This window comes from Primulina eburnea, chromosome 4, assembly GCF_022965805.1.
Source record: "Primulina eburnea isolate SZY01 chromosome 4, ASM2296580v1, whole genome shotgun sequence".
NCBI lineage: Eukaryota > Viridiplantae > Streptophyta > Magnoliopsida > Lamiales > Gesneriaceae > Primulina > Primulina eburnea.
Genome location: NC_133104.1, coordinates 39,428,303 through 39,451,806, shown reverse-complemented (window position 1 = coordinate 39,451,806; position 23,504 = coordinate 39,428,303). Strand labels below are relative to the sequence as shown.

Sequence of the window (23,504 nt, the reverse complement as noted above, 5' to 3'; positions counted from 1 at the left end):
GAGTTTAGATTTCTTATAATAGCACGTGCTTCTTTTTCTTTCTAGGTCATGGGAAGAGAATCAGTCCAAAATAGTACTGTTTCTCTACAGAGACAACCGACAGAGCCGCTCTCAGTGGCGCCTTGTTTTGACAAAAGCTAAGAGCTTTCCCCATCAGAAAACTTGAAAGAGAAATATTATCAAGTAATTATGAGTAGGGCAATGCCGGCATGGTATTAATCATCTTTGTAAATCAGAACTTTCTCGAATAATTCTTTTCTAGATTTTTTTGTTCAAACAAAAAACGACAATATGAAATATAATTTAAATAATGATTTTAGTCATATAATGAATGAAGTATAACATATAATATATATAATTATTATTATTATTATTTACAGAAATATATTAAGTCATACACCCTCCTCTTAATATCCCCTATTTTTCATGTTTTGTTCGTTGGCAAAATTAATTTTGTGTAAAAAAATTATAAAAATTTAAATTTAATTTCTAATTTTTTTTAAAAAAAATATTAAAATAATTAATTTTAATTAAAATACTTTTTAAAAAGAAAGTCGACAATACAATACGTGTAGTAGTCTTTGGGGAACGGTCTTGATGTGATTGCATATTTCGTTTGAATAGTTTTTTTATTTGGCGCAAAATAAGATCTGGGTGGGTCTTTCCGCTGAGCAACTAATTACAACGATACTTTCAATATTTGGAGATACATACCCTTTGCATCATCTTCTTTTAAGATAGAATAAAAAACCCAGAAAATATATAAACTAAAATAAAATATTCAATTTCCAATAAACCGAAAGAAAAAAGAAAAAGAAAACTCGATTATTTGCTTGTACTTGACAATGAAACAAGGTTATTTTTTGCACGTCCCAAAACAAGTAGATTAAAGAAACCAGACCATTCAGACTTCAGTGGCCATTGGCGAGGGTGCCGTTCTCATTAGCTTTCTTGGAGTAGAATCGTCTGTACTTGGAATCCACTTCAGTGAGATAATAGGTGCCGGGAGCAAGAAGACTACAATCCTTGCTCGTTACGAAGTCCTTGCCACCGTACCTATGCTCCATCACCTTCATCGTTTCGACGAATTTTTCGGGAGGGAACTGCCAGATTTATGATCATTCATATATCAGAAAACCAGAAAATATGGAATCCAAATATTGTCAAATGCACCATAATGTGGTTCGGTGGATTAAATTTTAAGTGAAGAAGAAAATGGAAGGAGAAAAATGACCTACCTCCTGTCTTGACTTCAACTTCTCTGCTATATTCATTACGGATGCAATGTTTGACAAGTTAAAGGGGTGTTGTCCCTCGTTAAGACGGACAGAAAACATGGAAGACGAGAGACCGCTCCCGTAGGAAAACAACATCACTCTTTGTCCAGCCTGAAATTAGGTGGAAAATATCAATTCCAAGATTGCAACATTTTGCTTTTGTGAAAATTATCGAGGCTACAAGAATTTTTAATGAGAGCATTGGTTTGTACTTTACCAAAGTGCTGTGCTTGTTGTGAATGAGGGATGCAAATGCTGCATAGATCGATGCAGTGTACATGTTCCCGACTTGTTTTGGTACTAGAGTAGATGGCTGCACTTTTGCATCATAAAATGGTTTTGCAACTTGTTGGGACGCCTGTTGATATAGCAAGTTAGGATGGAAGACGAAATTTTTGCTAATGGAAGTTTTATAGTGATTCAAACCTTCTCAAGATCACGGCTTTGGTAGCTTTCATCGCTGGTTAACGATGAAAAAGGTGCAAGTTTTTCCTTCGCAGACTCACCGATAGAGCTGAAATCAATAATGGACAAAACAACTAAGCAGAAACCTTTTAAGCAGATTGCTGCTCGTCCAAAGCCGGAGAAAATATTTACCTGGCACTCCTTAAAAAATCATTGAATAGCAATCGCGCAAAGCTTTTCTGTACTAACTGCATTTTTTGAGTAAAATTGTTACAAAACTTAGATCCAGTAGTTTCAGATTTCGATAAGAAAAGAAAAGAATATTAAAAAAACACACTTATCAAAATATCCATTATTTTCTACATGAACTACCTTATTGTATGGAGAATGAAATACGAAGTAGTCGACATCAACAACCGAAAATTGTTTGCCCTGAAGCTTTTCATACCTGTATACATAATATGCAGTTAAGAACCTGGTGATAAAATTTAAGCAATCAAGGGATGAAATGTACCAAAAAAATCTTACTTGTCACATAAGCTTTTGTAACAAGAATCGAGCGCCATGAGGTAACAAGTCTGAGAAAGTTTTCCATCGACAACCTACAAACATAACATTAGTTGCATGTAAACAAACAGAAAACGGTTATGTGATTCAATCTATTGCCAAATAGTATTCATGATGCCAATATAAGGTCAATGTCAGACAAAGAAAATTTAATCAGTGCCAAAGTAAACTTGCAAAATGTTTATTACAATTTAAAAGGGAGGCAAACGCATTTTCCAACATAAAAGGGCATGTAAAAAAGGTCAGGGAGGGCAGACTTTCAAGGGTTTTGAAAAATAAACACTTGGAGAAAACCCCAGTGAGGACAAATACAATACATGAAGTATACGTGATTGTTTAAAAGTCATAATGGTTCTTAACAATTATTTCCCCCAACTAACACATGTAAACACGACCTTGCATAGAAAACAAACAAAAGCAGCTAGTAGAGGCTGAGAGGAGGATTACCGGATATTCACTGGCAAGATCAGGCTTGTAAAAATCATAAGCATGAGCCATGTGACTTGCCCTGAGCTTACTTTCGAAAGAAATAGGTGCATTTGGCCCTATAAGCATGGCAATCGCCGCAGCTCCACCAGTTGGCCTAGCTGGTCCCTCAGCATAGACCTGTTACAAATAAATCGTTCTTAAGATGTTGAAAAACAAACACATTTATTGTTTTATTTTAATGCTAACATTTATGAGATGGCCAGACAAGAGTAACCTTATCATTAACAAAATGTCACCTCCTATTTTACAAGTAATCTAGAATTGGAAAATATGTGACGATAATTGTCATACCGCACTGTCTGTGCAGACAACAAGGCCGTATCGTCCATCCCACGAACTACTTTCCACCCAATTCACACAGTTAAACAAAGCAGCAGTTCCTCCATAGCAAGCGTTGGTTGAATCAACACCTTCTATGTCAGTATTTCCACATTTCTGTTCATTCAAAAGGACAAGACATGGAATGACTAACCTAAACACGCTAAGGTAAATGCTCAGATCACACGCTTCAATACCTCAAAAATAGGCATCAAGAAGGTTTTAATGGATTTGCTCTTATCAAGTACAGTCTCGCTTCCAACTTCCAGACGACCAATCTGCTTTGGATCAACCCCATACTTCTCAAGGAGTGAAGAGACAGCAGTCAAACTGAAGATCAAAGAGTTAACTAACAGTTACCAGAAAGCAACTAGTAATCAACTAGGTTCACAAATAGTAAACCACAATAACCTCCCACCAGATTTCTACTTAACATTTTGAAACACAAGCAACAAAAAGTAGCAGTTTCCATTCATGAAACCTATAAAGTGTTTCAGTCTTTTCAATAATGCCATAAACGATGACGCAAAACATATAATATTAAATATTCGTTATATAGCTTCTATCAAATACAGCAGCATAACGACCTTTAAGAAATAGAAAGCAGCCCGTGCGTTTACATTTTGAATATTCTCTTGCTTAAGGGCACATTTCAAAATCAATTTGCGAAAAAGTTAACCAACTTCCCATCAGATAGTCTAGTTACAAGTGGCAAAATGTTCAGAAGTTGGTTGATCATAACTTCAACAACTATGTCTGTATTCTCATACTTGTCAATCGATGCTTGGAGAAAAAGAGGGTATAGTCTTTACATGCAATCTGCCAAAGCTCTCAACAACAAAGGTGAAATTACATTTTAAATCCTCTTACCCCAAGCCTCTCTTTGGTATTTGCCAACATTTGCAACAACTGGATATGTATTAATTATAACATACAATTTAGATTTTTAACAATGTTAATTATTAAGAAATAAACCATATGTTTCCATCCCCAAAAAAAAAAGGACTAAAATATTTAATTTCTCAAAAGCGGTAAAGAGAGATGGGGAAAATCCCTCCATTCCCTCTGCTTAGACTGCGTTAGTAAATATGCATTGTTTCCTCTTTTTCCGATTTTTCCAACATTTAATATAACGGAAGAATCGAATACCTCATGGAGATCACATCTTCAACATCAGTACAAAATGCCATGCAATCTTGGCCAAGCCCAATTGTATATTTACCCTTGCTTGCTCCATCATGAGCCTCCAGCACTTCCTGCACCAATTACAACATTTTTCATTAAAGGGCATCAAGATCTGTTTTCCTCCATTGCAAAACAAATCAAAAGTGCAGCAAAAAAAAAAGAAGAAACCCGAGGAAGATTTCTGAAAGCGAATCTGAAATTACGATACTAGGAAACCAGGTGTTAAAAACGATTAAATGAAAATGGATCAAAACTTCACAGCTAATAACATCAGAAGCCCACATCAAAATCGATAGGTTGATCCACTCAAGCGATTTTCTCCACCCTTCAACGTCATTCTCGAATCCCATAAAATTTCTCGAAAAAAGCCAGAAAAATAGAAGCCAACAATAAACAAAACACAAAAACACACACAAGCACGCACGCAACTCTCCGCAGACGTGTACGCATGGCACGTTTGATTTCCCGATTCAACTAACGTACAATAAAACAAACAACACCCAAGATAAAATAAAACACAAAAATCAAACCTGCTGGATGCAAGTAGGAGGAAAGTAAACTTCCATGGCGAGAATTCCGACGTTCTTGGGTTGCAGGGCCATTTCTCTTTCTTCTTCTACCTCTTCCTCGCTTCAAAAAATGCAGCAAAAGGCAACAGATCGAACAGGCCAAGAAACTACTATTTCCTGCGTCTAAATTCAGGAGATAATTCGCTAAAGACAGGTGCGAGTAAGTAGGAAAACAGGAGCTGGAGAGAGTACAAATGGGTGGTTGAATGTAATGGCTTCTTGATTTATAGGAGGAAAAAAATGAGTTTTTTTTTTTTTTCTAGTTAGCAATTATTCCATTTTCTTGGCTTTCACAGCCCCTCATTGCAGACTTCTTGAATTTACACCCCTTTTTCCACTCACCAACCAAATTCTCTAGTCCATTACACACTTAATTTGCAATTGTATTCATCAATTTCAAATTTATAAATTTTAAATATGTTTTTTTATTTATAAAAATAAAGTCATAAATTTAAAATCTATTATTTATATATTTATATAATATTTCATATTAATTAATATGAATTTCAAATTCACTCAATAATAATATAATTTGAAATTCATTCCAATCTAAATAAGTAATATATTGATTTAAGATTTGATTTATTATTCATGGTAGTCAAATACTTGTGTTAGACGGTCTCACGGGTCGTATTTGTGAGACATATCGCTTTATTTGGGTCATCCATGAAAAAATATTATTTTTTATGCTAAGAGTACTATTTTTTATTGTAAATATGGATAGTGTTGATCCATCTCATATATTAGGATCCATAAGACAGTCTTGCATGAGACTCACTCTTCATAGTAAATAATAAAACTATAATCGAAATATATGGATTTCGAATTCGCCGCCTCAGACACAACCATAAGTTATATTATATGATTTGTTTTGTGTTAAAACCATGTATCTTAGTTTCTATATAATTTAACTATTGAGAAGATTATATATGAGAGCATAATGAGTCATATACTATACATTTTCTAACACATTATGTAATACTCGTCTCGAAAAGACTTAAGGTTGTAATTGGATAGATGAATTTAGAATTTATAGATTTCGATTAATTTTATTATTTACAATAAAACAATAGATCAAATCTTAAATCAACATTTTACTTATTTATACAGTAATAATATAAAATAAAATAAATTTCAAACGACATTATTATCGGATGACTTTGAAATTCATCATTTACTAACATAAAATAAATAAATATATATATAATCGATGTATTTGAAATTTATTATCTTATTTTTTATACGACAAAAATATATTTAAAATTATCAATTAAAGCCAACCTGATTGAATTGACTTGGAATCCATACAAAGTCAAACATATCACATAGCATACTTAATTGTCGCTTCAGTGACATTATGTCCCTTCATAGATACTGAAAACTTGTAATTAAACTTGAGTACCAACAGAAATTTCACATTTAAAAAAATGGTCAAGCATTATTTGATGTTGGAAATGTCTTTAAAATGGTTTAAACTGATAAACATGGCTATTTAACTAAAAAATTATATTTTTTCCAACCTTTTTTTTCATGGCATTTTGGCTAGAACTGGACATATTGAAATTTTTGGCATTAATTAAATAAGTTATTTGAGAGACAGGAGATGGCCCCCAACAACAATTATAGAACTAATGAAAATATTCAGAATTTTGGACTATTTTTCATGTGGCAAAAATATCACATGCATTGAGTTATGTACCTGTCGATGAGGACAAATGACTCGTGACTACCGATATATTATATTAATAATATTATTTTACGGGAAATATAAAAAATAAATTTAACCTCAAGAAAAACAAAGAAAATATAGTAGTGCATATGTTATTTATCTACCAATAAAATATTATATATATATATATATACATATGTGTGTGTGTGAGAGAGAGAGAGAAATACAATATGATTGATAGAATTTTGACTTTTGGGCTAGTAGGATTTGTATTTATACATGGAATCGTGTTAGAAATTGTCAAATATATATATTTTTGTCACATCCAAACATAAAAATCAGTTATATATTTTGAGTTTATAATGTAATGTATAAATAATATAGTTTTTTTTAAAAAAATTATATAAAATATAAAGATATTTACATGGAGGGAGACATGAAAAGAAAAAAAGAGAGAGATATAATATAGGAGATAATGAAATAAAAACCTATTAATATCTTATGGATTCAATAGCATTTTTTAAAAAAATGTGACGATCTCATAGATTTATTTTTATGAGATCAGTCAATCTGATTTATAATATTTTTTTATAAATTTGATCGATTTAGTTATTTATTTCACAAAATTAACTCATAAAATTACTTTTTAAGATAATTATTATAAACTTTGATTCTTTTGCAATATTTAGGTGAAAAAGTATATTGTATACGTGTCTTGTATTAAGTTTCCGAAAGTTGAACGCACCACTTTTTATCATTATAATTATAATTTTAAAACTCTATTATTTAACAGAAAAACGACACATTTTTCCCCTATCTTATAAAAACATATAATTTTATCCCAATTAACTATCATATGCAAGCAATAAAAATTTATTTCTTCACTATTTATTTAATTTAATTACAAGCATGCATTAAGTTATTGTATTTGAAGGTACTGGATGGTTATCGTTTTACCAAAAACTATAACTGACAATAACAACGTAAATTTAATTCTAAACCGTACAACAACTCCAACGTCGTGTTTGGATTGATGTCATAATAAGACAATTATTACACCGAACAATAATTTTTTTTTAAAAAAAAAAATTCCTATTACATACATATTGTCACGCATTAAGGTTTTGATAACAAGTGTGCGTAGGACTCATTGGGCCAGTACCAACCAAGTCAATTTGTTGACTAACTTTTAGTACCTAAAATCCGCTAGTGCGGCCGGTAAATTTACTATCTTTATTTAAATAATAAAAATAATAATTTGTAATGTCAAAACGTCGACATTTTGTAAGCTACCCACATTAATGTACTTAGTCCTTGCATTGTATATAGCCACCCCCCCCACCCCCCCCCCCCCCCCTTCCAAAACTAATTTTAAAAATTAATTATTTTAAAGATCAAATGTTTGGCAACAATAGTTAGAGTTAGTAGTTATAGTGTAACATAAATCTTATAACAACCTAGTACCCTATGGACATTTTTTCCAGTAATTTCATTACTTGCAATTCATTGGAATTGAAAACGGGATTTGATTCGAATATGCTAATTGTATGGCAGAGAGAATGCCGTTTTACAAAGAATAATATATTGTGATAACGATCCAACTCAAATTATTTAAATCGTAGAGCGGTCCTAACAAATACGTTGCAATTGTTTTGCGAGCTAGAATAATTAATGCACACCAACAAGTTTTAAATTAAATAAAATATTTGATTTTTAGAATATTATTCTAATTACGTAAATTTTTTATGTTAAACTGTGAAAGAAATGAATATCTGAAACAAGCTGTTTTAAAACTTAAATATATATTAAAATAGAAAATATAATTTCTTTAGTTACTTTTAAATCAAGTAATTATTTTTATCTCATATTTAGTATAAAATGCTATATAATAGAAAGAATAAATTTCATTCTAAAAAATATATATGATTATTTGATATAAAAATAATTAAATTATAACACGGGTTTTTTTTTATTTAAATTAGTTTGAAAATGTTTTATTATTGTATTAATGTTTAAACAATATTTGTAATTATATATGTATATATATGTGAAAGTATTGATAATTTTTATTAAAATATATATGTGAAAGTATTGATAATTTTTATTGATTTTAATAAAAAAATCTTTGTTAAATTTTTATTAGTTTAGAGTAATTCTATATTATATTATATAATAATAACAGTATAACAAAATTTAGATTTACATTGACAATGACTTATTTATGGTCTTCAACTTTTGAAATAAAAAAATCATCATTTTTATAATAAGCGCATGATCTGTAATGGTGGATCGTTATAACAACCAGCAACTCATCAAAAATCATGGGGATCCAATACCTACATGGTTAGGATGAAATAAATCTCCACGTTGCTTTTAATATTAAAACTCATTATTTATGAGTCTTACATTCGAGTGATTCCACTCAATCATCTTAAATTTTATTCATATTAAATAAATATGTTTTTATTTATTTTACAATATTTAAATCATTATTCTAATTTTCAAAAAATATATTAATTTTTAATAAAATAATTTTATTAATTTTAAAAAGTTAAACAAATAATAAAAAATCAAAAAAATAAAAAATACAAAAGAAAAAAATATTAATTTAAAAAGTTAAAAAAATTAAAAAAAAAATCCAAAAGAAACCTAAAAAAGATTAAAAAATAAAAAAAAAGATGATGCAATGTGTGGGGCCCACAATAAAATTATAAAAAAGGAGAGAGAGATAGGCGTTATTAATGCTCATTTAACACTCCAATGTAGATGGCTTAACTAGTAAGAAACATGTGCGTTGCACGTGGAAAAAAAACTACGAAAAAATTATTTATATTGCAAAACTATAGTAAACTGTTACATTTATTCGATTAAGAAACAATAACTAAGATATGAATTTGATATTTATTTGGTTCCATGTATGTATTTAAAGATTTTCTTGTTAAATTCTGATTTTTCCCTTTTATTTTTTATTTCTATATCTATTTTGGATTCTTTATTTATGAATGTTGATCATAACTTTGCATCATCTAATATCTCAATCACTTCGATCTTTGTGTGTTTTTTTTTTTTTTTTGTACTTTGATCTTTCATTGGGTTGTTAACTTGTTATGTGTCTTTCTTTTTCGTTTTTGTATCCCTTTGACTTCGTTTTCTGTGTTTCTTTTGGTTCATCGTTTTCTTCTATCATACTTTTGGTCTTCTGCAATACATGTATTATAGCGGTATATTCAAACAATTTTACTCTTGCAACATGGTCATTTTCTTGGACTGATAATGTCAAATGATATCAATAAAAATATAGTAATGTTAATTTTTTTTGGAATTTTTTATTGAAATATATGTTTAATTATTTGTTATGCTTACTTGGAATTTTAGTGATTTTGAAGTCCACACACTTTGGGCAACTGTCTCCATTAATTGTTTTGATTACACTTCTCATACAATTGTTACATGCCTCGTACCAAGGTTTAGTTTTGTTTTCCACTTTTGATATTTCTGTTTCAAAATAGTAGAGAATATCCTGCAATTTTTTTTTTGTAAGATAAGAAATTATGATTTTATTTCATTTATAATTTGGGATTATAATGAACTATACATAAAATTTTCTAATATTGATATATTTTTTAAAAAAATTAATGTGATTTTGATTATGTTGTATCTTAGTTATACATATGATATTTGCGTTAATTGTAATGAAACAATTGAATTTTATCTTTTGAACTGTTTCTTTGTGTTTTATCCATTGCTCAATAATTAGGCTACCTATGAGTTTTCGAATCAACTTTGAATTCTGTTTCGCGACAATCAAATTTTCTTGTCAAAGTGTTATAATTACTTGTATCTTTACATTCCTTTGATTTTCTGTCAATAAACTTATTGGTATATAATTAACTTTTTCCATGATTATACAGATTTGAGTTTGAAAATGAAATTTTAGATGATAATGAATTTGAGGTTGGTGTGAGAATTTGCAAATTTTGAGGAGGACAAAAACTTGTGTGAGACGGTCTCACGGGTCATATTTGTGAGACGGATCTCTTATTTGGGTCATCCATGAAAAATTATTACTTTTTATGCTAAGAGTATTACTTTTTATTGTGAATATGGGTAGGTTGAGTCGTCTCACGGATTAAGATCCGTGAGACGGTCTCACATGAGACCTACTCATTGAGGAGATATTTATATAGTTTTTTTATGTTTTAATATTAAGGCATTTATATAGTAGTGTAGCATTAAATGAAATTGATTTTCGTCCTAGATTATATTTCATTTAATGATAAACTAATATAAGTGTCAAATATTTTATTGGTCGTTTCATATGTCTCTTTAGTGAAAATTGTACCGTTTGTTAGATTTTTATTTGTGACAGGATTGAATACAAATCGTGGTTTTTAAATTATTTTTTATTATTATTAATATCAATTTTGCTTTTTGTTGATATTGATAAAATCTTCTTTTGCAATTCTTACTAATTATAGTTTGTTTTGCCCCAAGACGTGATTTTGGTAGACGTCGTGGTACGTAGCCGTCTGATTGTTCGTATCGTAAGGTTTATTAAAACATGATTCGAGAAGGAAAGATGCCAGATTGCCAGAACTCCTGAGCTCGAATTTTATCAGCTAGGACGGTATTCAAGTACTGTCTGTGGCAGACTGGCAGGGCCTTTTGAAGGCAAGAAACCGATTCGGTTAACGAGGGAAGAGTTTCGTGGTTAGTGAAGAAGGTGTTTGGCTGAATGTATGGCAGTGGCGAAATCAGTGCGAGGATTTGCGGCCGTGCTAGGAGAACTATGAGGATCAGGCAAACCAAGCAGAGGATTTACAGAACAAGTGATGCAATCTGATTGCATTTTTGTTTCTGATATATGACTCAATAATAATCTTTTGTTTTCCCCTTCAACTCCATTTCCCTTGTTTTCATCAAGTTCCTTGCTTCCTACTCTTTATCGTTATTTATTGTTGCTACTACTAGAAATAACCACCGTGGCTGTGGCCAGGTTGTCTAGAGGAAAACGTACTAGACTTGACAAAGTCATTTTCATTGTTTGTTTATTGGAATACTCTCTATCTATGTATAGTGTATTCATTGTTGTTCAATAAAATTCAAGATTTCGACTTGGTCATCAATCATAAATACATTTCCTACGAGTGACTTATAGATTAAGTCTGTGTCACTCTGATTACAGACTAGAATCAGTTTTGACAGATATGCTTTGTGCAGCCATAGGGTGAAATTAAGTAAAGCCAATTGTAAGCCCCGACCTGAACTGCATTATGTCTAATTCATGTACGTATAAGATACTAACAAAATTATCAGACATCATAGGACAGAAGATCGATGGGATTTAGGCCTAGTACCTCTTTTAAGTAGTGGGGAATACACATTTTCTTGCCACTCCTTTTTTGCCAAAAAAAAAAAAGAACTCATGACTCCGCGCAGTCCACTAACGTATGTAGTAGCTAAGCAGGTGTAAAGTTGATGGGTATTGTTAGTTTGATGCAAAAAGACAAGCAATCTGATGTTTCAAAGGTGTCGGGCATCATCCACTGCTGGGCACAAGCTTTCTTGAAAATGGATTTCTTCGCTTTTGTCCGCATGAGTTGGAGAGCCTCATCAACGTAAATATTATTTGTTGTGTCACAGAAAAGTGAGAAATATTGATAAATATATGCACATAACATAGTAATTAATATTTACATAATAATTATCGCAATCTACATAATTCTATTGCAATTTATTATATTTATACAACATCAAATTTAATTTATTAACATCCTATATTTATGATTTCCACAATTTTTTTTTCTTGTATGCGTGGAGATGATCGAGATTTGAGCAATGACTTGCAGTCGAGGAAAAATTATGAGGAGTAAGTCTCATATGAGACCGTCTCACGGATCTTAATCTGTGAGACGGATCAACCCTACCCATATTCACAATAAAAAGTAATACTCTTAACATAAAAAGTAATACATTTTCATGGATGACCCAAATAAGAGATTCGTCTCACAAATATGACCCGTGAGACCGTCTAACACAAGTTTTTACCAATTATTAGAAACGCCAAAGAACCAATTACGATAGTCTCGCTCACATATTAATTTAAGAATAAGCAAGCATCTTCAAATTTCCAGCTTAGAACGTTTAAATTTAACGCAATACAAAAGAATTAAAAGAACCAACGTCACTAATATTTACTTATATTATAAATATTTTTATATTAATAACCATCTCTTAGTATCAAGAGAAATTATATGATCTAATAATTTTTTACTGCTATTATTTCCCAAAAAAAAAAAAAACTGACCAAAATTATTCCAAAATTTCTCAAATAATAATTGAAATAGAGATACTATATTAACTTAGTTTTTAGTTTACCACAATTTTTTTCATAATCATAAAAATAGCCTTTTATCATTGTTCAAAATATAAAAAGATCAAGTAAAAGCACGATTTCAACAAGAGCTTATATTTGATGATTCGAAAACGAACTCGAGCTTGACCCTACAAAACTTTTAAGCACCAGACTCATCTCTCCGAGAAAAGAAGATAAAGAACGACATTGTGTTTCTTACAAATCTACATTCCCAAAACGATAGTCCAATCTCGTAAAAACCATAAAAAAATTCAGACAAAATTCGTATCTACATTCACACGACAATGACCAAACCTAAAAGTTGAAACATAATCGATCTTTACTTTCACACAACAATAAATAACACATAAAATTGATAGTTTACTTTCACATGATAACATCCAAACCTTGGGAAAAAATGCCAAAACTTCAGACGTAACTGACATCCATCAGATAAATTACTAACAACAATATTAAAAGAATGAATCAAAATTGATGATCTTCGACACCTGTCAGCTTGAAGACTTCGATTCAACACACGGGGTGGCTTAGTACAAAGAATTGAAGGTAAAACATGTGGCTACTATAGACACCATACAAATCACAAGTGAAGGTATAAGGGTGACGTTTAAGAGCTTACTCCGCCCCAAATATCCTGCGAGGGTGATTGTTGCATCTGCAATCACTCGAGCAATTGTTCCAGCTTCTGTTGATAATAGGCCACCATTGAACGTTCCGCGAGAAAGCCTTGATGACATTACTCTTGAGAGGAGTGACAGGTTTACCCCTAAAATGGTAACCAAATCAGTGCAATGTTAAAGCTACAAACTTGTGAACATACAAGTAGGGGCGGGCCCAAAATTTTAGATAAGGTGAGCCATCTTTGTGTTTTCAGGTGGAAGTGGGGCCAAGTTAAGTTTTTTGACAAATTATAGTAAATTTGACGAGATTCTACAGCACCCCCGCTGCTTGGATATCCAAGTGCATCCCTCATAAAAAACATTTTATACAACTCTATTGCTGTCATGACACTCATACGATGAGAAGGTAATATGCATCATCGTTGAGAGGCAAAACACCAGATATGGTAACTGAAATCCATTTCCAAAGGTTCGCAATTGTTGAAAAAAATTATTTAGGATGGTTGAGAGTAACAGAAAATAGAAATCTAACCTTCTAATACTTCAGCAGATACAAACATGATGAGGCCTGAGCAGACATATTGGGGCACAGAGTATGGGATTATAAACTGGAAGCTGAAAAGTATACCCAGGAAGACCACAATTTCCGATGCCAATAATATTTGCCTAAAAAAAGCAATGAAAGATATTGATCAGCAGGTAATGATCAACGAGACAATTGGCTAACATGAAACTAACTAGCAAAAATCTTCACAAAATAAAAACTACACTACATTAGAGACCTTTGTATAACTTTTTTTAGCAAAATTAAAAGACAGTTTGCAAGATGCGAAAACACAATTTGAATTCAATTTATAAGACAACCTTCATAAGAAATTGCCGGTACATTCATGAAGCTCACTTCATTCCTAAGAGCTAAAACTCAACAGCTATTGAGCATAATGAGAAACAACCATATACAATGCATAGGCCCGGGCATAATATTAAGAATCATAAAGATGGATACTCCACCAATATTCTTCAAGATGTTTTCAATCGCATAGAAGGGCTATGATACCGAACTTCGATCCCAGAAACTAGATCCAAGCTTGACTTAGAGAACCAACTCAATGATTATTAATAACTGTAACCAAATTCCACTAAAGTTTCTAGTTTGTTGGATGCGACTTCTTCAAAGTTTCAAAAATGATAAATCTAGGTTTTGAACACTACAAAATGAATCTTCATAAGTTTAATTTGTTTGCAAATCTAGAAGAATTCCTCACCAGTTTGAGAGGAAACCCCATTATTATTGATGAAAGATATATTCTCCTTCCACAGTATCTTGTCCTAGCATTTACAATGCATAATTGCATAGGCAGCTTAAACAAGCTTAATGGACTTAAAATACTTCCTAATAAAGAGTCCAAGACCATCAATATTTTAACTAAAAGTAACCCGAGAATTAAATAAAACAAACTTAAGGCTCATAAACACTAAATAAGCCCTACTTGATATCACGTGCACTCCTCAAATCTAGAATATCAAGCACCACCACTCTGCCTGACAGTTACCATGATGGCACACAAATAGTCCAAGTTGTGTATTTAAAAAGCATATTTTTTCAATTCATTGTAAAAAATTCTTTCGCAAAATATTAGCTCTACAAGACAGAATTCAACAGTTACCATCTGCTCGCCACATCAGAAATTATCTTAATAAAGAATTGGTAGAGATTATGTAAGAAGCACCTTTTAAACATTGAGGAAAGTATAATTGTTTAGATATTAATGATCCATAGCAAAACATCAATAATGAAATTACCTGTCCTGATACATATTACTTATGTAACTTCCAACAATAATATTCACTGGAAGAACTGTTAGGCCAAGGCAAGCAAGAAAAATCGACACTGTGCTTGTTGTCCAGCCAAAATAGTAGGTTGTGACAACACTTGATTCTGAAAGTAGAATCTCCATTGCATATTTAAGCATAAAGTAGATCAACAGCTGAACCTGCAAGACATGATAGACACTTTACTAGACAATTGAACAGAAACTAACTACAACTAGGCTGTACATATCTTGTGTTTTATCCTCCCATAAAAAGAAAGGTATAAACCCTTGGACTCCCCACTATCTATGCAACCACGGTGACTTTTTCTAGTTTCCTGTTTTAAGATGCATTTATTGCACCAGATAATATCTGAATGGTTCCACATATTCTGCATCTAATCTACAATCAAATTTCAGCTCTTTCCCTAATCTTTCAGTAATTTATGATAATTAACTGTGGGACTCTATCAGGATGTCTTGCATCATTTTGTCGCTTGATTAAATCAAGAAAAATACATTGACAAGTTTAAGACAATTTAGAGACCCGTGATCTGAATAAAACGTGCCCTTTTGTTCGCTTAGCCTTCATTGCAAGTGACAGTACCTACGTGTATTTATTTAAAGTAATTTTCGGTAAACGCTGACCAACTTAAAAACATTTAATTATATTAAAATTGAATCAACATGTATGGTTGACCTAAGGAAGTTAACCTTAGATCCACAAGTGGAAACAATACTATGCAATGCTTTGAAATTTCTGTTGCTCTATCTTGATAATACCTAGTGGCTCAATTTACATGATGTAGTGTTAGCCCAATAAAACTACACATAACTTGGTCCAGTTTTCGTCATTCTGATTCTTTCTGCATGTCATAACAGAGCACCTTTGTGATGAACATGTCTAGGAAAACGCATAAACAACCCAAATCAGCACTTCTAACAGTCGATGACTAGCCTTTTAATTACTATGCGGTCAAATTCCAAAATATATCTGGAATTTGTCCGTAAAACTCTGAAAATGGAGAAAAGAACAGGCAGCTAAAAGATGACATCCACCACAGTTTGTATGTCCAGCGTCCATCACAAAGTTCCAAAGAAAGTCTAACTTGGACTTCAGATTATCTTTAAATTGGCTACGGTATTCTTCTCAGTCCAACATCACACTCGGTTCATTAATCTTTACCCAAAACAAACCTCACTCATAAATATTTTCTTCTTGACGTGTTGAAAAATAAAGCAACTGCTATCGTGAAAACAAATTACATCTTTTAATTTCTAACTACAATCATGTAAAGGCTGAAAATAGGCTTCACACTTTTTAAACTATCACACTCTCAAAAGTAAGCGCATTACCTTTACAGAAGGCGTAAGTAACCGATAGGCAGCTACCAGCGAATTGGCTGGTTGACGAGATTCCTCTGAAGACTCTTCACTCATGTCACATTCTACATCTCCGTCATCATCTTCATTTTCAACTGATGCTAAAAGTAGTGGTTGTGCAAGACCTTTTTCAACCTTATCATGCTCTTCTACCAAACACAAAATATCAGGTTACCAAGTATCATTATTTGGTTCAGAAATGAACATAACCTCGAGAAACTTATTTATAAATATACAAACTGAACATACAATTAAAACCCATAATTTTAGAGAGATATAAGATGAATAATTTTCTCAATCTGAAATTTGAGTGCATATTATATATTAATAATTATACAAGAATTATATTAAATGAAGTAGATTTAAATACCCTAACTACTCGTAGACGTTAAAATCATGCACTTACTAAATTCATCTTTTTTCTTTTCACACCATGGTATCATCATGTAATTAAGACAAAAGTTAGACACAAAGAAAGCAGACGAGATTTAGCTAACCAGTAGAAACAAGAATTATATTCCGGATTATGTTTTCTGCCAATTGAACTGTTTCTAATATTATGCATGACGATTGAGTTGGCAACTTCCTTTTGCCCTGAAACAGGTTTTGAGTGCTTCAGATAAGGAGTCAGAAGGATGGGCCTTGAGGGGAGCTCGGGAAAAATAAGAGTAGATGACATCTTGGGAGGTAAGGAGTCAGGAAGTGGAAGTTGGATCTAACTTAGAAAATATATGCTCACGTTGTGCTTGAATGGAAGTATTTGAAGCTATGAAATTCAAATTCATGAATTTTAAATTATTTAATTGTTTGGATGAATTTATGTTGGGTGATTGTTTAGATGAATTTATGTTAGGTGGATTTTAAATCCATCTCTTGCTAATACACGTAGATGCAATGGTAATTAAGACATATTTGAAATACACCCAAGATGGGCGTCATTTCAAATCCAATCACAAATCATATCCTTTCTTCCAAATCATACTCTCTCATCCAAATGCAACCTTAGTGCTTTTCAAATTACAAAACAAGTGTAAGGTAATTTATTGCGTTAATATTTAAAACATGAAGAGAATCATATTTTGATATGAATTTTCATGCAGCGTGTTTAAGCTTATTCTCCAACAAAAAGAATTCAGTTATTCCGTTAAGTTAAAATTTTGCTTCCACTTGATTATTATGTTCCACTTTTTTGTTCTGTTAGTAAATGTATGTTCAGCCTAAGTGATTAGACCTCGGGTTTTCATCTGGTTGAGAGCTCTGAACTATTTTTACTTTTGGTCTGTTCTATATAAACTTCAGAACGACACTTAAGCAATTTTTGAGAAGATAGAATTGAGAAATACTGTTTAAAACATTGTTTTGGCTAGCAATTAAAGTTAAAGTAATATATGAGCCTTGCGATCAGCAACGATCACGGTGACAACACGTCTCTTCCGCTTCATCATTCTTGAAGGGCATGGTGTCACCGTCGCAAGATAACATACTTGCAAGATTTGGTTTAATGAATGAGCCCAAATTTATGTACAACCAATCAACACGTGAACATACATTCTTCAAAGGTGTTTTAAATCAATCCTCATATTGTTTACATGTCTATCAACCAATCAGTTAAAATGGACTCCATCAATATGAAGTGGATAAGATGGTTAAATTCAAAAGAAGTTAGCAATTGTAAGATGATAATTTAACTCTTCTTTAATTAATGATGCAGACAAATATAGGCTTCAAGATTAACAGTACATCTTGATTTATCGATGTTAATTATACATTTTGTCGGGTGCCAAAAAACTAGTTATCACATTAACTGACAAAAGACATGGTATGAACAGGGAGATATTAAGGAAACAATACCAGCACTAGATTCTTGTCGGTCTTCATTGGTTTCAGTCTCATGAACAGGTTCACTGAATGAGAACCACAGCCATATCAAATACATCAACCAACCCACAGCCATTACCCAACCAGGTAAAGTGTCTTGATTAAATGTGATTCCATAAATCTTGAAGTTAGTTTGGAGCAAACCAGCAAGTGCAGGGCCACATGCCATTCCTAGAGCACTAGCACTAACAAAAGCTGCTGAAGCCTGCATGCGAATTTTAATCGGTACACAATCACTTATGTAGCGGCGATTTACGGCCCTGGCAGAACCTAAACTGCAAAATCATGAAACGAGGGAAACCATCTTGAGATCATATCCAAATCATTCACTCACTTACCATTCAGTGCATGTACTCAGATGTCTGAATGACTGTACATGAATGAAAATTAAAATGTAAAATTCCTGATCAGATGAGTGAGCTTATCAGGACAGCAGAATGCGCCACCATCATTCTTATGGTCTGAATTGCCTAAATTGGAACTTTCAATATTCTATTTTCATTCTCTGTTTAACATATAATCAATACTTAAAAAGCTAGCGACATGAAGGAAGAGGATTCAAAACAAAAAATATAACTCATTTGGAACGAAGTACTTGTAAAAACAGAAAAGAACGGAAATAAAAAGAATTGATAGGTTCAACAACAATATTTCACAAAATAGAACTAATAATCTGATAATGGATAATGATTTACATTAGAAGCAGGTGGATTGTAGATAAACAGTGAAAATGGTCCGCATCAGGTATCAAAGGACAAACACTCAAATAGGTTTGTCATATAATATCAACACGTGAAAATGAAACATGCGCACACACCAGAGAACAGAAAAATAAATCACAATCAGAGAGAGAGGCTGTTACATACCCACAAAATAGTCGACCAAGCAAAAGCACTGAAATTGAGTTGAGATCATAAGCCAATGCATACATCAAATTTCCCACAAAAAGCACTATGCTGCTAAATATCAAGGGTCTGAAGTACGACTTATTAGACCAAGCACTGAAATACACGGAAGAAAATATCTGTGCAACTGCCATTGACCCAATCACAATACCGCAGACAGTTGCTGCCGCTCCAAGGCTCATAGAGTAGTCATCTGCTGTTGGAACAATAATATATGTATTGACCATGTAAAGAAATGTGTTCACCAGATTCAGAAGAAGTGAAATGAAATGGTATTTCTGATCATCTATATGTTCTTCAGCAGGAGAGGGCAAGTCTTCATGCATAATCAATGCATGTTGACCCAAAAAGTTGAGGAGATTCGTTGAGTTGGTTAATCTGTCAACAGCTGATTGCAGTAAATCAACTACGGGATCCTGCAAATCAATCCTCAATGAATATGCACAGACCAGAGAACTTTCAAAAAAATAAATAGCTGCAGATACGAGATGAACTAAATCAAGGAAAGTTAACTGAAAGATAAAGGTGTCTGTACCTCAAGAGAAAGTGGAGGCTGGTCGTAAATTGATAAATAGCTTCCTTGGCGGTCCTGGAGATCTGCAAGATTACGAGAAATAGCTCCAACAACAGCTCCAAATCCCTGATATCAGCAGCAAATCAGAGGTAAATGCATCGCTAAGTTTCATCAAGATAATAATTTATCGATACTTTACGGTCCATTTAACATATATATAGTAACGTACATTGTTTGACTAGTACAGAAACATGGAAGCAGGGTGACTATTCCCTTCAGCATATTACCACATGCTTGAATATTCCCTGCAGCTGGGAATACGGGTGATTAGCGCGAGTTTTCACATAATAATCAGTGAATTTGTATCCAAATCTCTTATCAAATTTCTTGAGTATCTTCCTCAGACCAATGGCATTCATTTCGACAAAGAATAGAAGCTTTAGAAGTTGTTGTGCAACTGCCCTATAAGCTTCACGCAACTCAGATATTTTGGATATGTCAGGCTCATCCTGAATAGCTTCTTGTTGCTCATTAAGATGGGCTATCCTGGTTGCAAGGAGGCCTTGCTGTTCCAACATAAAGAGAACGATAGTTTCAATCTGCAAATGAAAAAAAGAAATTATGAGAGCCTCGTTATCAAAACTAGAGCAAAGAAAACTTATTTGTGACTGCTGACGTAAAATTACAGCACTTCCACCAAGTATGCATATTAGTTAAAATGCTTGGCTTGGCTTGGCTTACTCTGGGCCAATAATACTAAAGATTATTTAAAGCCATTTCACCTGGAGTTCAATTCAAAATTTTAACATTGCTTTTCAGACAAGAAATTGGGAAACGGAAACACGTGAAGAAGTTGAAGCCATCTTTCATTACAAGATGGTGAATAATATAACATATAAGTGAAAACTTTGATATCTGGAGTTTGATGAGCAAAACAGCGATGCTCATATGGCATACACGAGTGCGCCTGAGTTACATGCATTTTAACCTGTTTATCCAACATCCTTGAGAAATCCTTGAGGACATGACGACGATCCAGTGCTCCAGCTTCAATCTGATTGGCATACTGCTTCACTTTTTTCTTCATCAATTTGTAGTTGATGTAGTATCTGCAGGATACATACTTTTCTAAAACCGTACGCACAAAGACAAAATCAAAACAATATTGTCAATGTTATGAGCTATCTTGTAATTTCAGATCCTCTCTAACTTCACATGCTTCTACCCTCGCACAGGTTTTAATCATAGTTGTCAAGGGCGCAAGGCGCACCGAGGCGCACAAGGGCTCTGGAGCCTGAGGCGAAAGGCGCAAGGCGAGGCGCGCGCCTTATCGAAGCAAGGCACACATTTTTTTATTTTTTTTAAAAATATATTTATCTTAGAATAATATATTAAAATATGAAATAATTAAGTCACAATGTCACACAAAACAACAAATAATTAATAAGTTCATAACAATAAGTAACACAATTCAAATTCTTTAATCATCCTGGGCCGTTACGTTTGAGGTTGGTTTGGGCTTTTACATTTTAAGTTACTATTAAAAAAAATAGAGAAGTTGCATTTTCAAAATGCAACTTCTCTGTTACTGAATTTGTTTTTTAAAAAAAGCAACTCAGGCGCGCCTCCGAGAGCCTTTCCAAGGCGAGCCCAGGCACGCGCCTGGGCGAGCCTTTGTGAATCGTTGCGCCTGGGACCACGCCTGGTGGTGCCTCTCGCCTTAAGGCGAGAGGCGCTCGCCTTTGACAACTATGGTTTTAATTTAGCCATTTTTCTAAAATAAGTTTGCAGTTGTCCGTGAAAGTTACCTTAAAATGCACTAAAAAAATCAAGGTAGAAATATCTACATGTCTCTCCGTCAAGCACACCCACGTGTTTAATAATGCAATAAGCACTTGGTTGGTGTAAACTACACTGGTTTAATGGCTCATATTCCAAAACACTCTTATTTCTTTTTAATTTTGGGAGTTGGAGCGCTCTCATTTTTTTGATGAATTGAAATCATGCAACAATGTTATCATAGAGCCATCACTGTAAAACTAACAGAAACTGAATCCAAATCAAATTAAATATATCATGCATACCCTTGCCATTCTGGAATTTGTCTTTCCTTCAACTTTTTGCCGAATGCAACCATTTCTCTGTTCATAACAAAAAAAAAATGAAATAGGAATATAATGCAATAAAATCACCAGATAAATTTGGAAAATTTCGATAGATAGTCATAATTCAAATGTCCAATGGACTAGAATAAGGATGTGTTTCACCACCAAGAATGTCGCATCTGCCGCAGTTGCTACAAAAGAAACATCTCTAAATAGCTTGTTTTACTAAAAAATAAAATAAACCAGTAAATGATCTTATAATATGAGCCTTCTAAGCATCCACAGATACAAATAATATGTTTGCTCCCCGTGTAAAACCTCACCAACAGTTGTGTTGTTTTAATGTTGACTAAATTTGACACCATTCCGTCATTAATTAAATCTCGATGTATAAAGTGAGATTATATTCCACCCAGGCTAATGTTGGAAATCCTCCATATGCATCATGCAAAACTACCACCAGACCTCTTTCTCAAACCTGAACCTCAAAGATCACAACAGTAAACCATTTTGCTAATGTAATTCGGGATGAATATGCTCAGCTGGTTAACTGCTAACAAAAAGCTTTTCTAAGATAAAGAATACAGTAGTCACACCTATATATCGGCAACGAACAGGCGTTGCCCTTTCAGATTCGTAAGAGCTAAACTGAAACAAATCTACGTATGCAAAAACGTAACCTTTATTCTAGGATTTAACAATCAAACCGAGACTTCAAAAATCTATTTTTTAATCAATTTCCTCAATTGTTAGGCCCACCACTTCACAGCTCACAAATACCTTTTTCACAGACAGCAAAACAACCGAAGAGTCCAGGGGGGGAATATGATTTTGCCAATTTGTATTGCAAAATGTCACGTACCAAATACCTTTGCACAAAAACGTGTCAGCAAATCAAGTACGCCTTCTCAACAAAAACAAAAAAAAAAATCCTCCTGAGACTCTGAAAAGTCCCCTCCCTGCCATCACATCACACAAAATATTAGTTTTTCCGAAATAAAGTAACGATAAGCTCCTACAAAATGAAAACCACCAAATAGATTAAAATCATCATTATCAGAACACAACAATTTTCAATTTCAATAAATCAATAAAATACACACACACGAAGACAATTAAAAAAAATGGTAGGCCATACCTGAAAATCTCGCAGCTAGAACCGGGCAAGAACTGGATGAGCATCAACAAACGAATATTTTCGAGGAAATGATTCCCCGTCTATACGGAGCCGAGCCGAGTAAATTCAGCAGATTGGCCCAAATCTCGTCTCGAACCAATAATCACAGCCACGATCAAACGACCTATGCATACACATACATACGCACGTAGATGTGTGTTTGTCTGTGTGAAAGAGAGAAGGATATATTCTCAATCATACGCAGGAGAATCCTAGTCCGTGGCTTTTGTATGTAATTGTAACATGCATGATTGGG

The 23,504-nt window shown here is 33.0% G+C and overlaps 2 protein-coding genes across 8 annotated transcripts; both read right to left on the bottom strand.

The window, feature by feature from the left end:
* Window positions 1–743: 743 nt before the first annotated feature.
* LOC140828829 (hydroxymethylglutaryl-CoA synthase-like) lies at window positions 744–5,068 on the bottom strand. Its single transcript, XM_073191668.1, has 12 exons — window positions 4,772–5,068; window positions 4,206–4,312; window positions 3,254–3,386; window positions 3,030–3,173; window positions 2,697–2,855; window positions 2,211–2,284; window positions 2,055–2,130; window positions 1,875–1,930; window positions 1,704–1,791; window positions 1,495–1,635; window positions 1,239–1,388; window positions 744–1,103 (listed from the first exon to the last, which is right to left on the bottom strand). The coding sequence occupies exons 1-12, from the start codon at window positions 4,841–4,843 to the stop codon at window positions 912–914; spliced, it is 1,392 nt and encodes a 463-aa protein (XP_073047769.1). The 5' UTR covers window positions 4,844–5,068; the 3' UTR covers window positions 744–911.
* An 8,105-nt stretch (window positions 5,069–13,173) lies between these two features.
* LOC140828828 (SPX domain-containing membrane protein At4g22990-like) lies at window positions 13,174–23,504 on the bottom strand. Of its 7 annotated transcripts, none has more exons than XM_073191665.1 (12): window positions 23,210–23,503; window positions 22,852–23,030; window positions 22,051–22,107; window positions 20,955–21,075; window positions 20,254–20,565; window positions 19,988–20,092; window positions 19,414–19,868; window positions 18,521–18,822; window positions 16,643–16,818; window positions 15,279–15,469; window positions 14,008–14,141; window positions 13,174–13,621 (listed from the first exon to the last, which is right to left on the bottom strand). In XM_073191665.1, the coding sequence occupies exons 3-12, from the start codon at window positions 22,101–22,103 to the stop codon at window positions 13,383–13,385; spliced, it is 2,088 nt and encodes a 695-aa protein (XP_073047766.1). In that variant the 5' UTR covers window positions 22,104–22,107; window positions 22,852–23,030; window positions 23,210–23,503; the 3' UTR covers window positions 13,174–13,382. The 7 variants fall into 7 exon arrangements, with proteins under 7 accessions (XP_073047766.1, XP_073047765.1, XP_073047764.1 ...); XM_073191664.1 differs by having other exon boundaries at window positions 22,941–23,030; XM_073191663.1 differs by having other exon boundaries at window positions 22,934–23,030; window positions 23,210–23,502.